Source organism: Molothrus aeneus, chromosome 26 (genome assembly GCF_037042795.1).
Source record: "Molothrus aeneus isolate 106 chromosome 26, BPBGC_Maene_1.0, whole genome shotgun sequence".
Taxonomy (NCBI): domain Eukaryota; kingdom Metazoa; phylum Chordata; class Aves; order Passeriformes; family Icteridae; genus Molothrus; species Molothrus aeneus.
Window position 1 is genome coordinate 3,254,147 of NC_089671.1, and position 25,618 is coordinate 3,279,764.

The 25,618-nt window shown below is 40.5% G+C and overlaps 2 protein-coding genes across 2 annotated transcripts in view; both read right to left on the reverse strand.

Moving 5' to 3' along the window:
- The window catches only part of CEP112 (centrosomal protein 112), a 194,148-nt gene extending 172,311 nt beyond the window's left edge, over positions 1-21,837 (reverse strand). Inside the window, exons 1-8 of the mRNA XM_066566089.1 lie at positions 21,734-21,837; positions 21,191-21,311; positions 20,089-20,279; positions 19,229-19,377; positions 13,779-13,869; positions 10,901-10,975; positions 2,980-3,027; positions 2,764-2,841 (exon numbers count right to left, since the gene is read on the reverse strand). Coding sequence (XP_066422186.1) covers positions 2,764-2,841; positions 2,980-3,027; positions 10,901-10,975; positions 13,779-13,869; positions 19,229-19,377; positions 20,089-20,279; positions 21,191-21,290 — 732 coding nt within the window. The 5' untranslated portion in view covers positions 21,291-21,311; positions 21,734-21,837. The remainder of the gene's footprint in view (positions 1-2,763; positions 2,842-2,979; positions 3,028-10,900; positions 10,976-13,778; positions 13,870-19,228; positions 19,378-20,088; positions 20,280-21,190; positions 21,312-21,733) is intronic.
- Positions 21,838-21,920: 83 nt separating this feature from the next.
- Positions 21,921-22,631, reverse strand: LOC136566652 (proline-rich protein HaeIII subfamily 1-like). Its single transcript, XM_066565893.1, has one exon. It carries the CDS (start codon positions 22,629-22,631, stop codon positions 21,921-21,923), a length of 711 nt encoding a protein of 236 aa, XP_066421990.1.
- Between the last annotated feature and the right edge of the window lie 2,987 nt (positions 22,632-25,618).

Below are 25,618 nucleotides of genomic sequence, written 5' to 3' on the forward strand. Positions count from 1 at the left end.
TATCTTACAGCACCTATCTCACCTGACAAACTGGAGGAAGCTGTCCCAGGGGTGTTCTCCTGAAAACCCAGCCACTGCCTTCCCCACAATTCCTCCTGCTCCCAGCTGCACAACCACTTAGTCTGGGCTGCTTTAGTACACAAGAGGCTGGAAAAGTGGCTCCAGTGTCCAAAGGCTTTATCACTGGATTCCCAAAAATCAAAACAGAGGAGTGACAGGACTGATAAAGTCAACAAAAGCATTGGAAACACTCTATGTTCTCAGTTAACCCAGACAAATGAAGCTTCACAATTTATTGCATAAAGCATTGAGCTTGCCAGTTTGTCTGAAAAATAAATAAAGAGCTGGTATACAACTCAGTACAAATTTATTCCAGGTATAACCTTCAACTGAAAAGTGAAAATTATTTCCAATATGCCTCTGATTTGTTTAGACTTCCTTTGTTGAGATAAGATAAATAAATATCTTTGCTTACAAAATAATGAAACAGAAGGAAATTGAGAAAAAATGCTAAGAATAAATAAGACTGACAAAATGAAAAATTAAGAAAGAGAACTTCTTTAAAGAAACACCAGAATGTCTCAAAGTGATAAATCAGATAAACTAGCTGTTTGAGAAAGGTTAAAAGAAATCAGTTTATTAACATAGCTGATTTTATTTTCTCATTCTAGAAGAATTCCAAACCTGTATCTTAGCAATGGCACTGAATCTGTTTTTCTGAAAAATCACAAATCAGACTTTTCCTTTCCCCCTGCCCTGCCCCATGGAGCTCTGGGTGACACAGGATGGCCAGAGGTGAAGTTCAAAGGGACATTTTCCCTTTTTATCAAGACAGGCCAATCACCCCATCTGTTGTGCTTTGCTGTCCTGCTGAACAGGGATTTATTCCTGTTGGGTTGCATCTCCCTTGTTTAAACCCACAATTCTTCAGTAATGACCATTTCCCAAATGGTTTAATCCATGTCAGAAGAATTTGGGGAAGAGCTGACTAAAAGCCGCTGCCTGATGACATCGGCGTTCTCGCAGGGCTGTGATGTGGTTATCACTGCTCATGGCCATGTGTTCAGCATTACAGACTCTAAACAGGTGCAGGAATGCTTTATGAACAAAGGTCTAAAGGTTAAAAGCAAAAAACCCCACAGTTATCCTATTTTATGTTCTCCCCTTGTACTACAAAGAGGTTGAAAACAGTTAATGGTTCCCTGGACCCTTTTGTACAGCACCATTTCTCTGTTAATACATTCACATTCTATAAATGAAAAGGACTTTATTCCTAATTGAGCTTCACAAACAAAATAAGATGAAAACACATTTAAGTTTTCTTGTTAATAGCACACACATGGTGATTGTGAAACACTGTCTGTAACCTTTCCAGTTCAAACCAGCCCACAGTCGAGCACCATTAGCAAAAAGTCCTGGATTTTTTACTGTGTGGCTTAGAGGATTTTTCCACTGAACTAGCAAAGTATTAACTGGGTATTTTATGTAGCTCCTCGGCATGGATTCCTGTTTATTTAATTTGAAAATATTGTTTAAATGACAACACTGTGCTTACAATTTATTTATTTCTTGGGCTATTTTCACATCTTATGAAACCTTGCCTCATCCTGAGGCACTGCTGGTTTGAACGTTGTCAATCCAGAAGAACAGTCAACAGCAGAGTAGAGAAAGTGAAAGGCACATGGATTGTGCAGCTGCTTGTCTGGGCATTGAGTGAGGCAACCAGGTAGCACCAGAAAACATTTCATACACATCCTTTTTTAACATCTGCCAACCAATTTTACCCTCCTCTGTATCTCTGCTAAAGAAGTTTTCTGAATTGTCATGGAAGTAACTTTATGGCAGTTCCAATCCATGTGTCCTCACAAGACACCAAGGAAATGAAAGAATGTTTTCCTGCTTTGCTGATGATGCCCTTTCCTCCCCAACTCAGACATATTTGAGGTACTTTGTGGGTTTAGGTCCTTCTGGATGGTAGGGAACTATGTACATTGTCTCAATTTTCCAAGAGCATATGGCTGAAATCAGAAAATTTGAAGACAAACAGAGCAGAGTGCTGGACTTGGTTTTTTGTTGGGCTTTTTTAATGATTGGTTGGTTGGGTTTGGGATTCTATTAATTGTTTTCCTAATGCACCTTGAATTTCCTTTTCTGCTCTTAATTCACTGTCTTTCAAAAAAAAGAAATGTCTTAAATAAAATGAGCAGCTTGTGACAAAATATGTCAGGCAGTTGACTTCCTTAAAGCATGAAAAAGGTGAAAATGACCACAAAATTTTACTTTTACACATATTCAAAGCAAAAAACCATGGTGTGAGAGAATTAGACAGCCAAGCTTGGGCAGCAATCTCAGGAATTCACAAAGTTACAAAGAAGTAAAATAAAACCCCATATGACCAAAAGAGGATTGGAGCTAAATGAAGCAAATACTGAAATAATGTAGATCCTATCAGAAATAAGGTCAAAATCTGCTCAATTTGAAAGGTATATAGAAAGCAAACAAAAGTCCTCACTAAATCAAAGGTTTCACTGCCTCTATTAAAAGGTAATTTGGAAAATTCCTAGAATTCAAACTCTCCACTAAAAGTTCTTTCAAAGGACCGGTAAATATGTTCAGAAAGTCTTTTTTACTCCCTAAATAATTGGGAAATCCATGAAGTATTTAATGACAAGCCCTGTCACTTCAGCAAACTTCTCTTCCGTGAGATTTTCTGCTACAATAAATTCCTTGTTAATGCTCAATTTCCAAGGAAAAGAATCCTACCTCTTTCTCCTGCATTTGAAGCAGTGCCTGGTGGTACCGAGAGGGGCTGCTCTGCCCAAGGTCAATTTTAGGTGTCATCTATTGAAGAAAAAGTTCAAAGCAACCAATGAAGTCAAAACCACTAAATTCAAGTACAATCAATCCTGACCATTGATTAAAAATAACATAAAAGGTTTGTTTGCCCTTCTGAAATACCAAGGGAATATAAATACTTACCACAGTCCTTGGCACTCGTTTTTCTCGCAGGTATCTGGGGTTTTCTAACTGAAAAACAAGGCAGAGAAAAATCAGCAGGTCAACAATGTCTGATTTAGTCCAAGACATCATAACTAAACCATACTTAGCACAGGAACTGCATCACTCAAAGAACCACAGATGAGATTTCAACATGTCTTAAATCTTATAGAAATAGGAAATCTTCCGAAGAGATAATTTGGTTGGAAATCTACTCAGCAATTTTGGACCAAAAAATTGCACTTTTTTCCTCCCACCTCTTGTGGTTGTAAAAATTCCATCAATGCATATCATAAAAAATATTTGGCAGCTACACACATAGGCTTATGCAAAAGATTTCCAACTTTGTTGGCTGAATTCTCATTGAAATCAGTATAAAGCTAGAATACATTTACAGATTGTACTGATTAAAATGTAGTGCTTTTGAAAAATTACAGTTGGGTGCATTGAAACTATAGCCACACATGTAAGTTATAGAGACAAAACATAAGGAAATAATTCATTAACATGGCTATATAATTAAAACAGCTCTCTTAATCACTATTTTTAAGAACTGGAGACAAAGCATTGTTCCCAACCCACTTCCTCTATCAGACAACTCTATCTTTCTCATTTTCTCAGACAAGGAGGCTCAAACATCACATCACAGAGAAAGCAGAATGCCCAAAAAAAGCTTTCAAGGGTATAATCTTGTAAAATGTGGCAGTGAGATCTGGAATATGAATGAGATTGCAATACACATTAAAAAAAAAAAAGTTGTAGGATTAGGTTGATCTACGAGGCATGGCAAACATATCAAATGCTTGCACTTTCTGCAGTAGCATGAAATAAATTTGTGTGTTGAATTTATCAGTGGAAAAGAGGCTTAATCCCTCTGAAATTTCAATTTGATACAGTATTATTCATTTCCTGTCCCAAAAGGTGATGTAGGATTTCAGTGTGGCGTTGAGTTGTCATACTTCACCCAGAAGTCACTGCAGACACACTTAACACATACATTCAATTTCAATGAATGGTGTTACCCAAAATTTTAATGCATTAGCTGAAAGCATCAGGGAACCAATCATTTAACAGTATTTATTGTCAGGGAGTTTACTAAAACAGTTACACTCAACTTTCCTTCACATAAAATATCCTGTGTTGGCAGTAAAATCCATGGGCAGCCACCAGGGAATGAAGGAATCCTGGATGCACCCACTGCCACAAAAAAAGAGGAATTTTGGCCACAGAAGAGACTGTGAGGAGAGGAATACAGGAGTGGGATCAGCCTGGAGCACCAGCCATGGGAGATCCAGTGGAGGGGAAGGAAAAGCAAATCAAGAAGAGGGAAATGAAAGGCACAGAAATTCCAAAGTGGAAAAATTTTAGAGGATTTTCTTTGTCCTACACATTTTTACCTGCAATAGGATTTTCTACCTACATTTTACTGGCATTCTATTCCTCCTCCCACCTCAATTTGGCCACTTCCCCATCCAGCCCACACTCCTGATCGTGCCCAGGGCTGAAGGTGTTTGCCAGGAGCTCAAGGCACTCCCCAGTTTGCGATCAGTGGGAGCAGTGGGAAGCCTTGACCAATATCTGGTGGAACCTGGAGGAGGCTGCAGAGCCACATTTCAAAGGCTTCATGATTTCCCAAAGCCCTGTCTCTCATGCAGAATCACCCTTTACTTTGGCTTTTTTAAGCCAAAGTAATATAAAAATTCTTGTAAATGTTTACAATTAATTAAAATCCTTTATCTGCCCATGGCATTCAGCTGTTTGCACCCTTCACTTCAAAACCATCTGAAAAGCTAAGGTACATCCTACTTGTTTATAGGAAAGAAGGAAAATGTGTCTCCAATACTTTGTAGGGCCCAAGTGTTGCATTTCTTGATTTTGTAACAGCAGCCATATGTGCTTTGAAGTTAAATGTTCCCACTTTGTTACTTGTTGTGGATTATATCCACTTAAACTGATCTGTAAACATTTAATGCCTCAACATTCATTCTTTTCATGCTGGTCTTCTGCAAAACTTCTTGTTCTCCAAATTAAACCACATTAAAGAGGGAATATCACAATAAAGAATGCCCCAAAAAAGAAAAAAAAAGTCTGTATTTATGAGAAACATGCAAATTTAAAAATAATAAGCAAAAGGTCAAAGACAAGCCAAAATACATATGTATGAAACTGAAGGACTGCCATGAGAAGAGCAGTAAATCACATGCTTTTTTAAGAGTATGAACCAAATAAATGTCATCATGAAAGACATCTTTATTTGAACTAGAACTGAACTCTAATTTGTAAATACCACTTCTTAACAGAAATGGTATTTTGAATGTCTTTGTAGAAAAGATTTTGGATTCCCCTGCTCTATTAGGCAGTCTGACAAGAAATCGTGTTTCAATTTGTGAGGAGTGCAATGGTCACCTTCTCTTTCTCCTAAACCAGAGCTGTGAAGGTGTTGGGTGATCAGATCCCCATGAAGAAATCCCCATCATCTAACAGAGATAATCTACTTCATTAAAATATATATTTTTTCTTATTTAAATTTTAAATTGATAAAAAAGTATTGCAGAAATGTACGTAAAAATAGAATTCCAAAACCGCATTTCAGGGAAATCAGCCATAATTTGTAACTTCAGTATTTTCATTTCTATTTATTTTAACAACACCTAAAGTAGTCAAAACTAAGTATTTATGAGTTATACAATTTTAAAGCTATCAGTGGAAGTTATGAGTGAAGCACTGACAAAAGTTGAAATGCTTTCTCCCAAAAGCAAGGACAGTTCAAAAAAGCACGATTTTGAGCTTTAAGTACTTCCACAAGTCTCATCCTCATCAATTACATTCCATCCCTCAGGCTGAAAATATGGTCCAGTCCAGAAATTCCCACCAAAGCTTTGCTCTTTTGCTCAGTAAATACCACAACAATGACAACACTGAAGTCATGGTTCCAAACTACCCCTCCAAAGTCCTGTTCCACTCTTTGGAAGATGTTTCTCCAGGGATGGGTATCTGCAATAATGCCCAACTTCAGCCTGGGTCAGTCCTCTCACAGAATACTGTAAATATTAAGATTCAGGGAATAAAACCCCCACACTTGCATCTGCAGGCTTGTTGCACATTCCCCCCTAAGCTTCATCAAAGACAAAATGGGATTGTTTTCAAAACAAGGATGGCAAAAACACACATGAAAGAGTTAAGAACACTTAAGACTTTGAAATGGTAAACAACTAAACTGAACCTTGCCCTAAATTCTTACTTTAATCTACCAAACCCAGTCAGCCAGCATGTTCCCTACAGAAATAACTGCTGAGTAGCTTCAGGAAATTTGAGTAAGGACGTTCTTATCTAACATCATAATTTGTAGGGAAGTTCACTTTAATGCTGCTGTTGCAGTCTTAGTGGAAGGACATTAAAGCACATGAAGGCTGTTTGTCAGCATGGAAGTTGAATTTATTTTTTGAAGTCTCGACACCATTTGGAGTTCACTGTGGGAAAGTTTTCCCAGCACTGCTGCCCTCCAAGGCCACAACATATACAGTAGGTATGTTTATAGTAAGCAGCCAGACTGAGAAACCAAACAAAAGATAATCAAATGGCTTGTGCAGAAATGGTTGAGCTTAACTAGACTGGAAAGACACAGGCAGATGTGAGCCAAGCACACAGAGCAGGCACAGCATCCACTGCTGCTGCAGCCTCCCAGGAATTCCCAGCACTCCATCCCTTAACCCTGTGTTAGAACACTTGGCTCCAAGGAAGGAGAAGGGAACACAGCCACCAACCAGGGAATTTCTTTGGTCTCAGACTTCTCAAACCTTTCCTAGGCAGTCACATTTACCAGGATAAGTTCTTCTGGGCAAGACTGAGCATTCAGTCAGCCTCACATCACTTCTGGGAAAAGCTAAAGAGTTAATGTAGCCACGGTATTTTTTGAAAAATCCTTTCCTTAGGATTTTTTCTCCTGAGAAGCTGAGAGGCCTCAGGAACAAAATGTAACCAATGGTTATCTGCTGCTGTGGAATGCAACAGGTGCATCTGGGATTGGGCTCATGTGGTTGTTTCTAATTAATGGCCAATCACAGCCCAGCTGGCTCAGACTCTCTGAGACACAAACCTTTATTATTCATTCCTTCTTTTTCTATTCTTAGCCAGCCTTCTGATAAAACCCTTTCTTCTATTCTTTTAGTATAGTTTTAATATAATATATATCATAAAATAATAAATCAGCCTTCTGAAACGTGGAGTCAGATCCTCCTCTCTTCCCTCTTCCTCAGACCCCTGTGAACACTGTCACAGAGTTAATTCTTGTCCTGGCTGAATTCCAGTGATGAAAAATCCTGTTCTCCCTGATTAAAAAGCCCTTTGCTGTTTCCCCAGGGTGCAATCTCTTTGTGCGCTTTCCACCTGAAATGATGTGCTGAATTTCCTGGGATGTTTGAAAGACATGCTTTGTCGCCCCTAAAACTGGCTACAGTTTGGTGACAAATGAAACTGTACCACAGGCATCATGAAAGAGAGAGAAAGACAGGTGAGGGAAGAATTTGCTGGGGTTTAATTAATTGCTGTTTCTTTATGTAACTTGATTTTTTTTTTAATCCAAAAATTATATTTGTCTACAATCAAAAAAGCTCAGCTAAAGAGGAAAAAAAAAGGAAAAAAAGGCAGTTTAATTCCATTATCCAACGAGGTTCTTTTCCTGGCACTACACATCTCTCACAAGATTTAATTATTTGTGAGACACCCCAACAGGAGATAGTCACCTTCCCTTCACTCATAAAGTGCACTAGAGTTGCAACAATATGCAGAAATTCATTGACAGCTGTAATGAAATAAGACCACAGAATCACAGAAAAGTCTGGGAAGGGACCTTAAAGTTCTTCTCATTCCCCTAGCCCAGGTTACTTTTATTATATTTCAGGATGGCTGAAGAATGACAAAAAGTTCAAAGTAACAACATGACCAAAGATTACTGGTATTTATTTGTCTCAGCTCCAGCTCCTGAAACTTTTCCCTCCAAACAGCCACAACAAAAGGATTTCTGCTTTTCTACATTGCAAATGCACCTTCGAGGCATGAACACCTGATAAAGGACAGTCCCCACACCAGTTTAGAGAACAGTCAGTACAGGCTAAGAAAAACACATTTTATAATATATGTAAAATGAGTGTGAATTAGTATTCCACGTATGAAAGGCAAATTTATCACAATCAAAACTCAACTTTTTTTTTTTTTCAAACATTTACTCATGCTTGCTTAGAATCTAAAGAACGTGAATCATAAAATGTTTGATAGGGATAATCAGGAATGCTGCAAGGAAAAGGGGAAAATTCTTTTATTATTCACAAAAAGTAACAATATCAGCAAAGTAACACAACAGATTTACTTCTCCTGTAGAAAATGTTATTATTAAGAACAAATATCTGAAGCCTCTGGATGTGACCTCTCAGCTTAGTAGAAAACTCATAAAAGCATTTCCCAAAACTTTCCACAATATTTTTAATATTAAAAAAAAAAAATAAAATCTCAATCACTGATGTGGGTATATCATAAAAACTGAAAACACATCCAGAATGTGACCTTAAAAATACAAGAACTTTGAAGAAGAGGAAATTTAAAATATATTAACAAAGGAGGAGGCTGAAAGATAACAGTAAAAATAAATGAACAATTTAGAACTGGTCATTTCAACCCCAAGCTGGAGCAGTGAGGGCTCAGCAGCACCTCACAGCTGGAAGACACCAGGGCTGTCTCACCTAGATGGGTATTTGCAGATTCTTGGATAAAAGCATGGTCTGCATACATTACCTGAAATACTCACATCTTCCTAAATCTACAGGGATTCTTACTGACAAAAAGCCTTGTACAACCAAAAAAACCCAAGGAAAGTTGCAAAAGCTTTTCAAAACAACTCTTCTTTAGCCCAGGCAGCTCAAAGTGAAAGCCATTCTGTATCTCCTTTCCTATCTTCCCCCACCACTGAAGTATGTTTTGGGTCAAGGGTCTCCTGTATCTCAGGTGGGATCATTGTAAATGAAGTTTCCCAAACGATTTGCAGCCGGGAGTAGCAATTAAAGGACAGCAAGATGCTCCCATGGCAATTTAAATGCTTGCAAATAACAGCAGCCACATCTGACACTCAAACCTTACAGATTCCAAGGGATCGTTTCGTGGGGTTTTTTATTTTTAGCAGTGGCATATTCTTTAAGTGTAAAAAACTTCCTGACCCTTTCAGCAGCCACTGGAGGCCGTGATCCCCAGCAGGGCAATGCTGTTCAGCACAACCCCTCACAGACCTCTCCTTTACAACCTCCAATCCCCTTTGTCAGGTAACTCCCAACAAGTCTTATCAGGCAATCAAAGTCTCTCATGAGCGACTTCTTTAATTACCATCCCTGGAGAGGAGACTTGAAAACCTGATTTATGTGCCGCGGTAGCCAATTTGTTATCCAAGGGAGCTCCTGTATCAGCAGAGGATCATCACACTTTAATAACCAGCCATTATCAGCACAACATGATTGCAAACTGGAATTTCAATTAGGGAAAGAAATAAAATACAAATAAAATGACAGAGATAAGAGATAAGCAGGCAGGCAGATTGACACTGATATAAAAATGCAGGATATAAAGAGATCCTTTGTCAGCATCAGTTGGTGTAATTTGTAAAATGGCCATGAGCAAGTTTTCCCCCTTAAAGCAGTTTTAAAAGCTTGAGGTATTACAGCTTTCTGCTCATATCATCCAATGGATAAATACAGCCCAAATATTCAAAATCTGCAAGTGTTTGCACCTTTGTTTCAGGCACCTGCACAATGCTGACACACCCATCTCCACTCTCAGCTTGGAAAAAGCCAGAGAAACACCAAGAAGGACAGAAAACCATGAATATTCTCTGTTATCATTTCTGATTGCACTAAAGAGAACTTGGCCATCCATGAAAAACCTGGAGTGTAATAGGCAAGATTTTTAAATGCTGTCATATCCCTCTGGACTGACAATAGTGCAGGAAGAGTAAGGATCATTTGGCAGCTGATTAAAATGACAACATGAAAATACGTGATTCTTTTTCAAAAAACAAGGCTGAACTATTTCATTAAACTCTCATCACTCCTAACTTTGGCTGCAACTCTGTGAGCTTTCAACCTAGGAGAATAAGCCAAAATAAGGAAGGAAAGAAAGAAGAAACCTCCCTGTTAAAATCAAAGTGATCTTAACAAAACTAAATTGCTATAAGAATATTAATTCCAATGAAAGAGGTTAAAGATTTGGTGGTACAAGTGAAAGGGTTACAAAAAAGACAAAATAACACAACAGAAAAAATACATTAAAATACATCTACAGAGAAGAGGTGCTTCATTGTCTCCTTAGAACTATCATGGACTAATACCACAGAAAATACAACCAAGGGAATACTCTTATAAGAGTAATAAATTTGAATTATTAAAAGGAGAAGAAAGAGGTGAACACACAGAAAATCCTCCTGAACACTTTAAAAAGGAGGCACACTGACCAAAAAAAACTGAGTTGTATTAATGACTTACACATTCTGCTTTGGTTAAAAAAAATAAACAAAGAAAGCCAAAGTCTTCTTTCATTAATACAAGTATAAATAAAAAATAATATTACAGAGTCATCAAGAATTTTCTGAATTTCTACCAGAGTAAGAGTCTTGGTTTTGACCAGCAGCCATTATTTGGCCTGATTTATGAGTAACCATATTAAATTTGTGAAGATTATTATTACTTAAAATTTCAATGTTTTCTTCTCATACATTCATAAATAACCTTTCCAAGCCTTAGCAACTCATTTCTAAAAGACTGATTCCCACACAAAGTTTTGCTGGCTAAGCTCAGAAAGCAAACTACACTACTGAGAAGTTCCCACTGCAAGTTAATAAAGAAGTAAAGTACTCAGTATATTTTACCCCAAGATTCCAACTATTGAGCCGTGCTTCGAGGTCATCATCATCAAATGAAAACTTTCTTTTGTGTTGATCATCCTGGAACATAAAAAAAGTCAAAGAAAATATCAGCATTGTTGGCAATTATTTTTTTAATTTAAAATTAAATTTCTCATTGACTTGGCCATAGCTACACTGCACTTCCTAATAGTGTCACAATACTTCTGACAGCTTCCACAGTTTCCAGAGGATACTGGGCTGAGAAGGCAGCTCAGAGGATAAATCAGCCTGGATCTCCACTTTAATGTTCTTCTTTATTTATTTCCAAAGCAATGGTCTCCTTTACAGAGCGTGAATTTACTAAAAAACCCAAAATATTCAATTTTCAGGCATCTATTCATTTCCACAGTGCCTTTCCTGGGGCTAATGCAGAATTCAGAGATCACCTATCAGCCTCCCAATAAAAAAGCAGATTTAAAAATGGAAGGAAACCAAGGCAGGGATGGTTTCAAAGCAGAGGACAGAGCAGCTGCTGCCCAGCTCAAGGCTCCTCTCTGATTTCCAGCACTCAGCCAGGGCTGGGTTATTGCTGCTGCCAAAGTCCCAGGGAATGCCTCTCAGAAGAAAGGTTTTTCCTGTAGGGTAACAACTACCAACATTTAATGGATCTAATGGGGAAAGCTGGTCCAGAACGTTTTCCTTGGCCCAGGTATTTAAAAAACAACACTAAAGCCTGAATTACTTTGTCCATGAAGTGAGGTTTGTGTATGGGCCTGCCAGCAGCTTTTCTTTAAATCTCATTTGTCACAAGCATCTAGTGAGCAAGCTTGGGCTGTTGTTACTCAACACTAGGCTGAGGCACCTCTTAATGTTTCTTAAATGTTTCTTAAATGTTTCTTAAATGTTTCTCAAATGTTTCTTAAAAGTCTCCCCACTCCTCTACCTGGGCCTGAACCATGCCAGAACATTTGTGAAATCCCAGAACATCCCTGTCAATGGAACAAGGTATTGTTTGTTCCAGCCAGCCAAACATTATCAAACTGGCAAAGCAAGAGAGGATTGGTTCACTTAAAGGCCCTTTTAGAGCTGTAATCACAGGAGAATCCAGTATATGGAGCTGAAGAACAATGAAGTGCAGTGATTTGTCCAACACTGACCTGGAAGCTACAGCAGAGCCAGCAATAACAGCAAAAAAAAATATTAAAAATAAACAAACCAAAGCAGCAAAACTCCCCTAAAAAGCTTTAAAGCTCCAAATCCAGGTTTCAACTGAAGAATATAATTTTTTTTTACAATAACTCTTCCATAAGGAATATTTCCTGAAGTAAAATAAACAGGAAACCAATAAGGAGACATGTAGTAAAGCCAGCATGTGGTTTTATTTTTAATGATGGCATTTCTGTATTTAAATTCCATTTGTATACATGCAATCAACACACACATAAATACATTCCCAGCAATCAGAGCCTAGAGTACAGACACTGATTTTTGCCCACTGAGCACCTGTAACTTGCCCTGATAAACCATCCCCTTGCTAATCCTGTATTGCAGATGCACAGCAGAACACAAATTTCCTCAGAAAGCAGCTTCCAGTTTATCCTATTTGCACTTCATAAAATCCTCAACTGTGCCCAGCTGCAATCTTTCTAAACTATTCCTCTGATAGAATCAAAAATGAAGCGTGGGCAGAGCTGGAGGAACAAACAGGAAATTCAGTGTTCACAGAGGGGTGAGGGCTGCTCTAGGTGTGGTGAAGGACACTGCAAGGCCACAGAGCACATTTTAGAAGGTAAACAGCACATTTCTTGGTATCACACATTTGTCTGGAGTAATTGTCAGTGCAAGGCTTGCAATTATATAAACAACATCATTGAATATGTTGGATTAAAATGGTTTCAGACAAAGCCTGTTCAATGCCCTTTCATCAGTCAAAATCCTCCTTGTGGAAAGTCTGATGAAACAAACTGTCCAAAATTCACTCTTTCAGAGGTCAGCCATCACTGAACAGAGCCAGAGGCATCTCTGCAGCTTTCTTTAATCTGTTATTGCAAAATACAAGATGATGTCAATGCAGGCACATTGCCAAGCCCGGGGAAAACAATGCAGCAGACACACAACAACACTAAACAGAGGTCAAGCATTAGGATGAACTCAGCATCCTACAAGAAATTCTCTTCCCCTGCACTGCAGAGGACAGATTTTGATGAGCTTTAGTCCTCCCTTGTTGGAACCCTGGTTACTGAGAATTTGAGATTTTCTGTGCTGCCAGGCACCGACCCCCAAGAGAAAACTTGGAGAAGCTTCCAAAATGGAATGACAGAACTGAGATTGTGGGTGTGGAGTTTGAATAGAAGTGTGTGATATCACAGGGTGGAAAATTAGAGTTTAAGGGTTTAGAATACAGTAATAGATATAAAGCAAGATGGAGGTTTTAGGGTGGAGGCTGCTCCTTCTTCTTCATCTTCTTCTCCATGGGTTTGGGTGGTTTTGTGTAATTGGATAAAAATCCACATTACAGGGCATGGGTGGTTGGTTATTGGGTTAAAAGTAAAAATAATTGAGGTGTCATTTCTTAATTGGACAGTCTATCCTTTCAGAAAGAGAGATGGGGCTCCATTTTTAGTTTGTTAGAGTGAAGTGCTGTAGAGCTCAGGGTTTGTGAGATGTAACATAGATAAGAATTAATAAACACCTGAGTCCCAACAAGAAATACCCTCCAGCACATTTAATCCTGACCATGGCAAAAAGCAGAAAAAAGCTCAACACTCCCTACCACTCCCTCCCAAATGTCTGCACCTTCACACAGGGATCATGACCCACACATCTGGAAATAACAGCTTTACAGGGATATACAAAACTCAGGGAAAGCAGAGCTTTAGGAGAAAAAGGAGAAGCATCTTACAGACAGTGACGTGCCTAGGTCATCTTCATCTGTCCGGCGAGGAGAGCTCAGACAACGGGATATTACTGATGGCTTCTCACTGAGTCTTTCCCTGTTAGTAATGACAGGAGGAAGCAGAAAGAGAGGAGTTCATTTGCAGCAATTTGTGGCACACAAAGGATGTTAATCACAGAATAGAATTGGGTAAAATATATACAAGAAAATAACTGTCAAGATGGAAAGATCGAAAAAAGAAAAAGGAGAAAAAAGATAAAAATTTCATGTTAGAGGCAAACAAAAGCCTTAAGTGTTCCATTAAAAAAACACCACCATAAAACCCCACACCAAAAACCCCACTAGAAATATTGTGTACATGACAGTACATTAAAAAGTGTTCTTTGTTTTCTTTTACTACATGACCCAACAGCTCCCAAAGGATTTTAGGATAAATCCAAGCTAAGGAGAGGGCTGATCTAGGAGAATGCTTTTGAAACAATCTTGCTAAGAATATGAAACAACATAAGATGGAGTCCAGTGACTCAGAGAAGAAAGAGGAATGAAGGTGATGGTTGCACCATAGGGGAGACTTTTAAGACCAAAAAAATAGGTTAGAACAAGGTAAATGATCCTATAACACACAAAGGGAAGGAACAACACACACAGCTCTGTACAAAGGCAGTGCCTTGAAAGGCCAAGGTGGAGAGGAACAAGTCCCAAAGATTGTCTTAGTTTCATTTCATTTCTGTTTTATGGACTACAGTGGAATTTATGAGGGATGGTAAAGAAATGCCCACAAGACAGGACACAAGCACAGCAGGAGCAAGTGCTCTGTCCAGCAGAGGGATTTTCTGGAAAAGCTTTTGTTGTAAATAAAACACTTGAGCAAAGGGAAATGCAGATAAGCAGACAGGTGAGGAGAATTGTCACTGCTGCACCTGGTCACTGACATTTCTCAGCCCCAGAGCAGGAGGAAAAAGAACAAAATAAAGTAGAAGTTCTAAGCATTTATTAGATGTGTTGATGCAGCAAAAGATCCAAAACAGTAGTGAAACACCCTTCAGCACATACTCCACTCTCAGATCCACAGGTATTAAGGTAATTAAAAACTGCTGTTGGTCCCTTCACCTTCCTATGACTGGTCATATTATATAAAAGTCAAATCAGACCATTCAATACCTCCCTTCCTTTCCATCTGGCAGCAAATGAGATGGCTGCTATGCCAAAAAGACACTGAGATGAATGAAGTGTTTATGAACAGAACAAGTGTTGGATGTACAATATAAACCAGTCACTTCTAGAGAGACAAACACAAAGTTTTCAGAAAGCACAGGGCCCCAGCTTTCATCAGAACAGCAGGGAACAGAGAAATACAACAACTGGGAGCCTACCTTCCCTTCCAGCACCAATAAATCCCATATAAACAGCATGTATGGATGCACAATAACAATTACAAAGCAGTAAATAGTTCAGATAAGCAAAGTCTTAGGGGTAAAAAAGATCAAAAGGATTATGATAACACAACGACTGTCTCTTGCATTTCTTACCAAGATTTCATTTGACACAAAATTACCTTTAATTAAAGGGAGATAAATCTTTGCCTGTGAGTAAATCTGCCCTTTCATCACATTTCCTTTCTGACTAATACTCAGGTTACCTAACAATGCAATAAAGTTCCAATTGTTAAAATGAGAGAAAACAGAATTCATGCCCTCATCATTCAGAGATTCAGGAATATCAACAAATACAAGCCAACCCAAGCTACCTGTAATATTTGCAAATTCACCAAAGGGAAGACAACAGCCTAGATGCATTCTTAGTTCTGTATTTGCTCTTTTGAAGAGGAACTGAAAAGGAAGCTCCTTTACTTGATTGTACAACCAGAATTTGACAAGATTGAAAGGATGAACACAATTTTGCTCCTATCAAATATGTACCACCTGTCCATTACCTTTTCCAGCCTCCTGCTAATACAAGTCAGGCTCCAAAAAGCACAAGATAAATTCTTTTACCTCCCACTGCAGGTGAGTGAAGGATGAGCAGAGTTTTGACATCAACCTGTGACCTCCTGCTGCAGCCCAAGCAGGGAGCTGGCACGGGAGGAGGCAGCAATTTGCTGCCAATAAAGGAGATGAGTAAATATTCCATCCAGGAACAAAGTGAGGGAAATTCACTGATTCTTCCTGGTCCACATGACTACACACTAACCTTTAACAATGTTTTCAGGCACACTCTATAAACATAAAGTAGAATTTTCCTACAGGGTCAAAAAGCCCAGGTTTCTGTTCAAACCAATCTAAACATTTCTCAAACCAACCCTCTCACATTTCAAAATAAAGCTGCACCTTTCCAGTCCCAGCAGGTTGGATTTATTCATCAACACCCCAGTTTGCAAGTAAGGTTTGTATTTCTAAGGCTTTTATTTAGGCAGAAAAACAACTTCATATGGAAAAGTCAAAATTGTCCAACACAGAATTATCTGTATTGCAAGATAAAAATCACTATGAAAAGAATTTCTGTTTGTTTGGGTCTTTGAAAGGAGAGAATCTTGAGATAAAGAACATCAAGCAGTTACTCAAACATGTCTCACTGACATTATCTATTTTGCCCTGAGAAAATGTTGTAGGAACTGAGTCATGGCTGGAATGCAAAATTTTCATCCAACCGCACAAATTCCATGCCCAGGGATGCAGTTTCCCAGTGCACATTCAGAGGAGGGAGACAAATACAGTGGAACTCGGTCACCATCTGCTGGCTCTCCCTACAAACTGCACATCCAGAAATATTTAATATATTACAGTTTCACCTGCACTGATTGCTCATTCAAAATTGTAAATACAAAGAAAACCAGGAGCTATATGTTGGATATAGGTAATATCTTAACATGGTCACATTTAAGTAAATACTAAATATGTAAATATCTTGTATTTTTCAAAACACAACAGCTGAAATATTTACCTTCAGTATTTTTCTGCAAAACTTGCAGGAAAATTAAGTTTCTTATTGCAGTGAAGATTAATTTATGTAATCTGCAGAACTATAAAAATTTTCCAACACAAATTCAGATTTCCTTAGACACAGCCCCACTCTTGGTCCAAGTATCCACCAGCAGAGGTGTGCATATACCCCTGAGTTTTAATTCCTTTAAACCAGTAACATTATTCAATTACATTTACTTGCTTCTCCTGGCATGGAATAATTTGCAATCTAGGGAATAATTTGCAATGCAGGTCTCCAGAGAACTCAGCAGAGTCTTGGGAACCACCCTGATTACCAATGTAGGCATTGCTTCATTCCCACAGGATAGAAGGGGAAAGTGAAATTAAGCTTCACTACACCAAAAATAACTTTGGGAACTTTGCCAGGCCAAGCTGAATTAGGTTCAGACACAAAGTGGGAGAAGACATCCAATTCCAGTATTCTACTATAAACCAGGTAGAAAAGAAAGAAAAACTGTGGCAAAGAAGGGAGGGAATAGGTGGAACTGCACCTCAGGATGAAGAGGGGGGAATATGCAAATCCCACCCCAGCTGACAGCACAAGTCAGGAATTCAGAGTAATCAGGTGCATTTTTACACCACAAATAGGGCCTTGTAGAGATTTCAGTGGGCTACATTTGGCCTAAAAGAGGAGAGTTGTGCTGATACTGTTTTATTGCCTCTCACACCCAGAGTGACACTTTGACTTGATGCTGCTGCTCCCAGGGACTGACACTACCTGGTCAGACCCAGGCCAGCTATCCTGACATGGCACAACAGGAACAAAAATTCCTCCAAGGTCTCAAAAAGCATTTCTGAAACATGATACATTCCTTGTTTTCATAATGTCAACTCTATTTTTTTTTTAATTAAGGATATCTGAACAGCTCCTTCTAACAATTTTCTGTGTCTGTCTGAAACTAAACTTGAAAACGTGTTTCTAACACAATTCAACAAAACCAGAATCATTCCTTTTCCAGTGAATTCTCTGTATCACCAAGCCCAAATCAGTAATATCATAACTCAACTGGAAATTCTCCATTGTCTGCCTCTGGTCTTAAACCACAAGTCTGTTATCAAAACCACAGGTTCTTATCAGAGCCTGACTGCGAGCAACCAGAACAGCCCCTAATCCTCAAGAAAAGGAGATACAGAGACCTCAGACATAAGAGTAACTTTTGAAATGATTGTTAGAATTACACACATTTAATGGATACAGAAGAGTTTAATGATACTCAATATTAATGTGATTTAACTTGCAAGTCTCCATCTGTCACTTATCCAAATCTCTGCTGGAAAACTAAAAACTTGACTGAAAAATGATGATAAACATCATAAACATCAGTGTGCCTACAAGAGAACAGCTAATGGTGGCCACTTATGAAAGATGTAAATGAAGACATGAAAAAAAGCATTGGACTTCTGAAACTAAACTTGAAAATGTATTTCTAACACAATGAAATGAAAGCAGAAGTAGAGCAAACATTCACTTCCTCCTGTACAGTACCCACTGAGCTTTGAGTAATATTCACTCCATGTCTAAGAGTGCTTCCTTCACCAAGGATTTCAGAAAGGTTAAACATTAATGAGACTTTAGAAGGGGCAAACAAGAGGAAATTCCATCCATGATTGAAATAAAGACACATAAAGAAAAAAAAGGAACACAGATCCTGAAAATCAGCACAAAATTGTACTATGTAAGATAATCCATAAAGCAAATACTTAAGAACAGTAGATTAAACTGGAATTTACCTAAGATTCCCACAAATTAGGACAGAATAGTGCTGAAGTTTTCCAAGTGTCCAAATGACCAGCTTGTCACTCCTTCAATACTGCAGGGACATCTTTCTAAGCCAACAGGAAAATAAGCCTTAATAACAACACATTTCACCCTTTTCCCCTGCTGTAAACAGCTCTATTCTCAGCTGACTGGGACTGAGGATGCAGTTTAAGCTCACTGGCTGCTGCAAATCAAAAACCTAAATCTCACTCAGCAAAACTTGCTTATCTGCAAAGAGCCACTATTCCATTTCCTCTAAAAAACCTGTGAGCAACAGTCATAGAACAACCTCTAAATCTACCATCTGTGTGCTTGTTTATATTTCTAATCTATGGGGAAAAAGACAGTTAAAACTATTTGATAAAACAGCTGCTTTCAGCATCATGGCCTTAGACAACAGATGTAGGCTTTGATTTTCCATGTTAAGTGTCTGGAACAGAAAGGAGGAGGAGAACAAGAGGAAGACAAAGAGGATAGAAGGATGGGACATGGAAGGGGATGTAAAGAAGTCAGAGAAGAAGACATAATGGAGAAAAGCAAGAACAGAGCAGTCTAGAAGTTCTCATTACACTGAAGCTGTTACCAGGGTTTCTGACTATAAACACTGATGGTGAGTCCATGAGGGAGTGCAATGAACTCATCCAAACTCCTCATTTCATAGCTTACAGCTATTAAATACAAATCAAACCCTGCTGAAGCAAGGACAGAAACCTCACCCAAGTGCAGCAGCTGTTGTTGAAGATGAGTCCTCCACAGAGGACAGATTACTGTCATGGTTGCCCGGGTCTCCCACCATCCACTCAGATAAGCAGCCAGCGTGCCTGCTCCGAGCTCGTGGTGAACTTGGTTCATCAAAATAAACTGACTAGAATGAGAACAAATGCAAAATCAACAGGAGAATGTATTTACACAGAGGCATTCTTTACACCCTCAATGTCATTTCTTGCAGAACTGTCTGCAGTACAATCATTCCCTTTCCACTAAGGTCAGTGAGATGTGCAAATGCCACCTTCCCAACCCATGGGAATTCATGGCAACAATGTAAATATTTTCCAATACTTCTTACAGGATGGGTAATTTTAGCAAAAATTGGCATTGTTATGTCACTGAAGGTGATGCCAAGGGTTGACACAGCATATTCAGTTCTTCAGAAAGCAAACTGCAATTTTAATGATGCCTGTGTGAGTTCTATAGTATTCTCAGGCTACTAAAGCCACGACCTTTAAGAACCATTTTCCTTTCACAAGAGCTATCTACTGATTAGGACACAAGAAAGCCTCAAGGGCCTTTTATTACATTTTTTATTATATTTTTCCAAAGAACTAGAAAAAGATTACCTTTCTGTTCCTTCAAACACCTATTTTCATAAGCCTTCAAACCAGAATTTTGAAGACACAAAAGGTTTTGCCCATTGCAAGGTTTCCCCAGCATCAATTACAAGAAATGCCTTTATTTAATCACAGAGCTCCACTCAACCCATTCAGAACCGTTTGTCACATTTGTGCCAAATCTAAGATGGAAAAGCAATTCCAGGATACATTTTAGCAAGTCTGTCTCATAAAGTAGTGACACTCACCATGTAGGCAGGCAAAGTTTTCAGCATTCCTTCCTCTGGTTTCTGGCTGAAAGGACCATTCAGAACTCCTCTCTGCAGCATGTGGAGCAGCAGTTTTGCGTACAAGTTTCGATTCTCCCTTCCCACTATTCCTACGCCTGCTGCTGAAGGTTTGCAGAGTTTTTTAATCCATAGTGAGCATCTTTTTCTTTCTGAAAATACAGATTTATGGGGTGACCATACATTTTCAGAGCAAATCAAACACATGCAGAAAACAGAAGCCATCACTGGCACCAATTTTGTACGTTTCTCCTTTCTACACCAAAGTTTAAAACAAAACAAACTCCCAAATGACCAAACCAAATAAAATAAATGGTTAAAGACTTAGAATAAAAACAAGTCTTTAACAATGGTTCAAATTTACACATTGCACAAACATTTTCTATAAATTCATGTTTATAACAGAAGTTTACATCACTTTTGTAAACAACATGGAATTGGAAACCCCAGGAATTCTGCACTCACTGCATAAACTACAACTTACAGCTTGCAGGAGCATTAATACTTTAAATACACAATAAATCCTCATCCATTAAAAACAATAAATCTCTATTTACACAAGATTTGCTATCAGATAAGGAAATTATTCATTTGGTTAAATGTTTACACATAAAGCTCTTAATTTGTAGGGTTTGTGCCTTTAATAATAACCAGCTTGTTGTAAAAATTAGATTTATGCAACATCATTTATTAATTGATGTTCCTATCAATACACATTCCTGAACAAATGTTAACAACTTTATAATTAAAAAATATTTGCTATCTCAGAAACAGTTCCCTTTAAAATTCCCTTTAGTTTCTACTGAACTAGGTTTTTAAAGATTGATGTTAATGTATTGTAAATGTGCAAAAGCACATTTACATCATGAAAATAAGACAGATAAGGTCAAACAATTGCAGTAGGTACCTAAAACATCCAACTTTAGAAGTTGTGCAAACTCCCATCAAAACTGTACCTTGTAATGCCAGAGACGAAGTGCCTGGTTAAATTAATTACACATAATAATTGTCAGTCCCTAGGGCTTTGTTATTAGTGTTTAAATGCACATTTTACCATCTGTACCTGAACTATTCTGCAGGTTAAGGACATAGGGTTTCATAGCCACAATACAGCGATCCAATTCCGCATCCAGTCTTTCCTTTATTTCATCTTCACTGCTCATGTTGAAAGCACACAAATTAACCTGCAAAATTAATGCCATTGATGTAGAAAGGTCAAACTCTTTTTTACATCAGTCTCTCTTCGTCTTAGGCCACACAAAGATGCACTTGGAACAGTACAGAAAGTGAAACTAGATGCGTTTTGCTCAAACAAACACAAATCGAAGACAGATTACCTAAAACAGATTCTTTGTAAATAACAAGTTCTCAGTGTAATCTACAAGAATGTGCTTGTTTAGATTTGAAACGGAATAGCCAACCACACAATAAATATACTCATTACACCCAATTTGTATAAAACACCTCAAGTCGTTTGTGTGATACCGCATTCCTAACTTGGTATTCCTTAGAATTAGAGGTTTGGGGGTTTTTTTGTTGGTTTTTTTTTTTTTTTTAAGAAGAGGGGGGAGAAAGGAGGGAAAACATCAAGTAGAGCGATAGTTACAAGCAGCAGAAGCAAGAAGCTGTCAGGACTGTTCTTCAGGAAGCAGCACCGCACAGAGCAGCGCTCTCCGCTCCCGCGCCGTTCGTTCCCCAGCGGAGCGGGGCCTTTCCTGGCACATTCAGCAATGAACCCGTTCCGTGCCGGCAGAGCCGCACACCCGGGCCCGCCCCGGGGCCCTTCCCGGCGCTCAGCCCCGGCCCCCGGCCGTGCCCCGGCCCGGGGCGCACTCCAGTGTCCCCGCAGCCCTCCCGCCGGGCCCCGCGGGCCGTGCCCCGTTACCTCGGGGGGCTGCGGGTCGCGGCCACGGCGGGGGAGGCGGCGGCGGCGGCCGAACGTTCAAACCGGCCCCGCTCCCGGCGGCCCCGGCCCCGCGCGTTTCCGTTTCCGCGGTGACCGGGGCTGGCCCGGCCCGGCCCGGGAGGCCTCGGGCGGGGCATGGAGACGGCGAGCACAGCCCGCAGGGGCTGGGGAGTTGTTCGCCCCCAGGAACGGGGAAAGCTCTCGGCCTTGAGGAGTGCGATGAAGCTGCTGGTGGGGGAGCCGCAGGCCACCGCTCTGAGAGGCGCTGGGCTCTTCCCTCTGGTGACCGGGGACAGGAGCCAGGGCACGGCTGGAGCCGTGCCAGCGGAGGGTTAGGTTGGATTTTAAAAAGTAGTTCCCCCCAAGGGTGCCCAGGCTCCTCAGGGAATGGGAATGGGCACGGCCCCGAGGCTGCCGGAGCTCCAGGAGCGTTTGGACAGCGCTGCCAGGGATGCCCAGGGTGGGGTTGTTGCGGAGTCTGTGCAGGGACAGGAGCTGGACTCGATGGTCTTTCCCGCTCAGGATATTCTGTGTTTATTTCATTCTGTGATTCCTGCCCGGAGTGATGAATGTCACCACAGCCCAGCAGGGCGGTCATGGCTACACCCAATGCTCTCCCCCAGATTCCCTTTGTAGATAGTTATGGATCCGCTCAGACACGCCCGGAAAACGCCTCACGAGTCCCCAGCAGAGCCTCGGGGAGCGGCGGGGCAGAAACGGGAGATCGCAGAATCCCAGAATCACACAAGCTTGGAAGAGACCTTCAGGACCATCGAGTCCAACCCAAACCCCAACACCTCAACTAAGCCCTGGCACCCAGTGCCACATCCAGGCTTTGTTAAACACACCCAGGGATGGTGACTCCACCACCTCCCCGGGCAGAACATTCCAGAACTTTATCATTTTTCCATGAAAAAAATGCCGAGTGCAAAGTCCTGCACCTGGGTTTGGCCGCTCCCAGCACAAACCTGGCTGGGTGGGCAATGGATGGAGATCCCCCCTGGGGAAGGACTCAGGTGTTGATGGGTGAGGAGCTCAGCGTGCCCGGCCGTGTGCCCTGAGCTGATCCCAGCAGGGGCAGCAGGGAGGGGGCTCTGCCCTCTGCCCTCAGGTCAGAGCCCGCCTGCAGAGCTGCCCCAGCACAGGGAGGAGCTGGAGCTGCTGGACACAGCCCAGAGGAGGCTCCAGGATGATGCCAGGGCTGGAGCCCCTCTGCTCTGAGCCAGGCTGGGAGAGCTGGGGGTGCTCACCTGGAGAGGAGAAGGCTCCAGGGACCCTCGCAGCCCCTTCCAGGGGCTAAAGGGGCTCCAGGAGAGCTGGAGAGGGACTGGGGACAGGGATGGAGGGACAGGACACAGGGAATGGCTTCCCACTGCCAAAGAGCAGGGATGGATGGATATTGGGAAGGAGTTGTTCCCTGTGAGGGTGGGCAGGCCCTGGCACAGGTGCCCAGAGCAGCTGTGGCTGCCCCTGGATCCCTGGCAGTGCCCAAGGCCAGGTTGGACACTGGGGCTTGGAGCAGCCTGGGACAGGGGAAGTGTCCTTGCCGTGGTAGGGGGTAGAAGGGATGGGCTTTAAGGTCTCTTCCCACTCAATTCTGCATTTCTGTGCTATGAATTTAATGGGATTGGTCCAGGTCCTTGATATTCAGGGGATGGACTTGGTGCCTTGTGAGTACAGGAGAGCTGGGACTAGAAAAGTGAGGGTACAGCAGCAGTGGGGGAGTGTCCTGGTTTGAGAGGAAGTGAGTTTTTTGGGATGTTGTGGCACTTTTTTCATGGAAAGAGTGATAAAGTACTGGAATGTTCTGCCTGGGGAGGTGGTGGAGTCACCATCCCTTGTGTTTAACAAAGCCTGGATGTGGCACTGGGTGCCAGGGTTTAGTTGGGGTGTTGGGGCTGGGTTGGACTCCATGAACAAGTTCTTTGTGATGTGGTATTTTATTCCTGCTGGCTGGATATTGGCTGTATCTATTTTTGTATCTTCATTATGATCAACATTTGGGGGAAAAATGTTTCTATTGAGAGCTTAGTGAGAAATATTTGCCACCCTGAGGTCAATAAATCAGAAGTAGCTTTTGAGCCTGAGCAGTGGGGGGTGGGTGCCAGGAATATGAGTGGATAAAATGAGAATGAAATTTCAGGAGAAGGTTCAATAATTGCAGAGCCAATTTTATTCACAGTTTCTGAGTAAAATCTGTTCAAGTATATTCTTGTAGGTAATAGAGAGATTTTGAGCTCACTTTAAAACATTAAATATGCTCCATATTGCTGATGGGTTTTGGGTTGTCCTATCCCAAGGACAGAGAACATGAGGGGGTGTTGTGGAATAGAAGAATTTCAAAGCACATGCCTGACATTTCTGCACAAAACCCATGAGTTGTACTTGTTTTGTAGCCATTTCGAAAAAACCATCAATTAATCCAAAAGAATTAGAGAAATCTTTCAGCTGCTCAGTCTCTTCCTGAGAGAATGAAGTGTCTGTGTGTATGTACGATCCCAAATAAACCCTCTGACCTCTTTGATTCATGCATTTCTCTTTCCCCAAAATCTGTCATGGGCTTTGCTCTGTTGTAGCATCTAAAGCGCTTTTATCTCGAACAAACAAACTCTTCAACACTTCTGAGTTTGATTCAGATGCACATAGAGATCAAACAAGAAACCCTTACATGTACAGTAGGAAATTGGCTGTTTTCTTTGATTTCTCAGCTAATCTTCAGCAGGAATGATTCTGTGTTAGGGCTCATTGGGTGATAGATCTGACAGCTGTACTGGGGCCTGCTCAGAGTGCCTTAAACCCACATTTGCACAGAAGCAGTGCAAAAATCACTGATGGAGTATTTCAACCATGGTAGAATCTCAAGTGTACATTACAAGGATAATTTATTATCTTGAAATTCCAGATTTAAGATAGTTGTCATTTGATTTATATTGGAACACGGGACACTTCTCATCTGTGTTAAATCCATGGTAGATCCTTGCAGCAGAGTAAGGCTGCTGTGTTTCTGCACATTGCTTTCAGATTTGAGTGTATCTCTCTCATACTCATCACAAAGTACTTTGAAAAACTGAATTTGCTGGAACATGATCTAAAAGAGCACAAGGCTAAGCAAAATCAATGACTGGAACCACTACTCCAGGAGAAATTTCCAGAGGGAGTAGATCCAGTTTCTGGGTCTGCTTCCCAAGGCAGAGCAGGGTGGCCACAGAGGTTGGAGCCTACATGAAGTGATTTGACAGTTGCATAACTTCTGTCCAAAAAAACAGAAAGAAAACCACAAGACTGAGGAAATGACTGAGGTGTTGTCTCCATCCAAAGCTGCAGCCTGGACATGAGGAGCACTGATGTGCCCTGAGCCTCCTGAGGAAATCACTGTAGACACACTGATACAGAGCACAAAGATATCCCAACCAAAATACAGAACAAATTCCCAATTTGAATTGTAAAAATATGGTCATTTAAGCAAAACATAGTCAATACTTTTTTTTTTTCCCCCACATTTTACCACGTTCTCTTATCTCTTTAACTGTCTCAGCAGGTTGCCACAAGCAGCATGAACACAGCTTAAGGCATTTTATCAAACAT

Excerpts from the sequence above, each read along its gene's own strand:
- LOC136566652 (XM_066565893.1), bottom strand. The coding sequence starts at position 22,631 with ATGACCGCCCTGCTGGGCTGTGGTGACATTCATCACTCCGGGCAGGAA.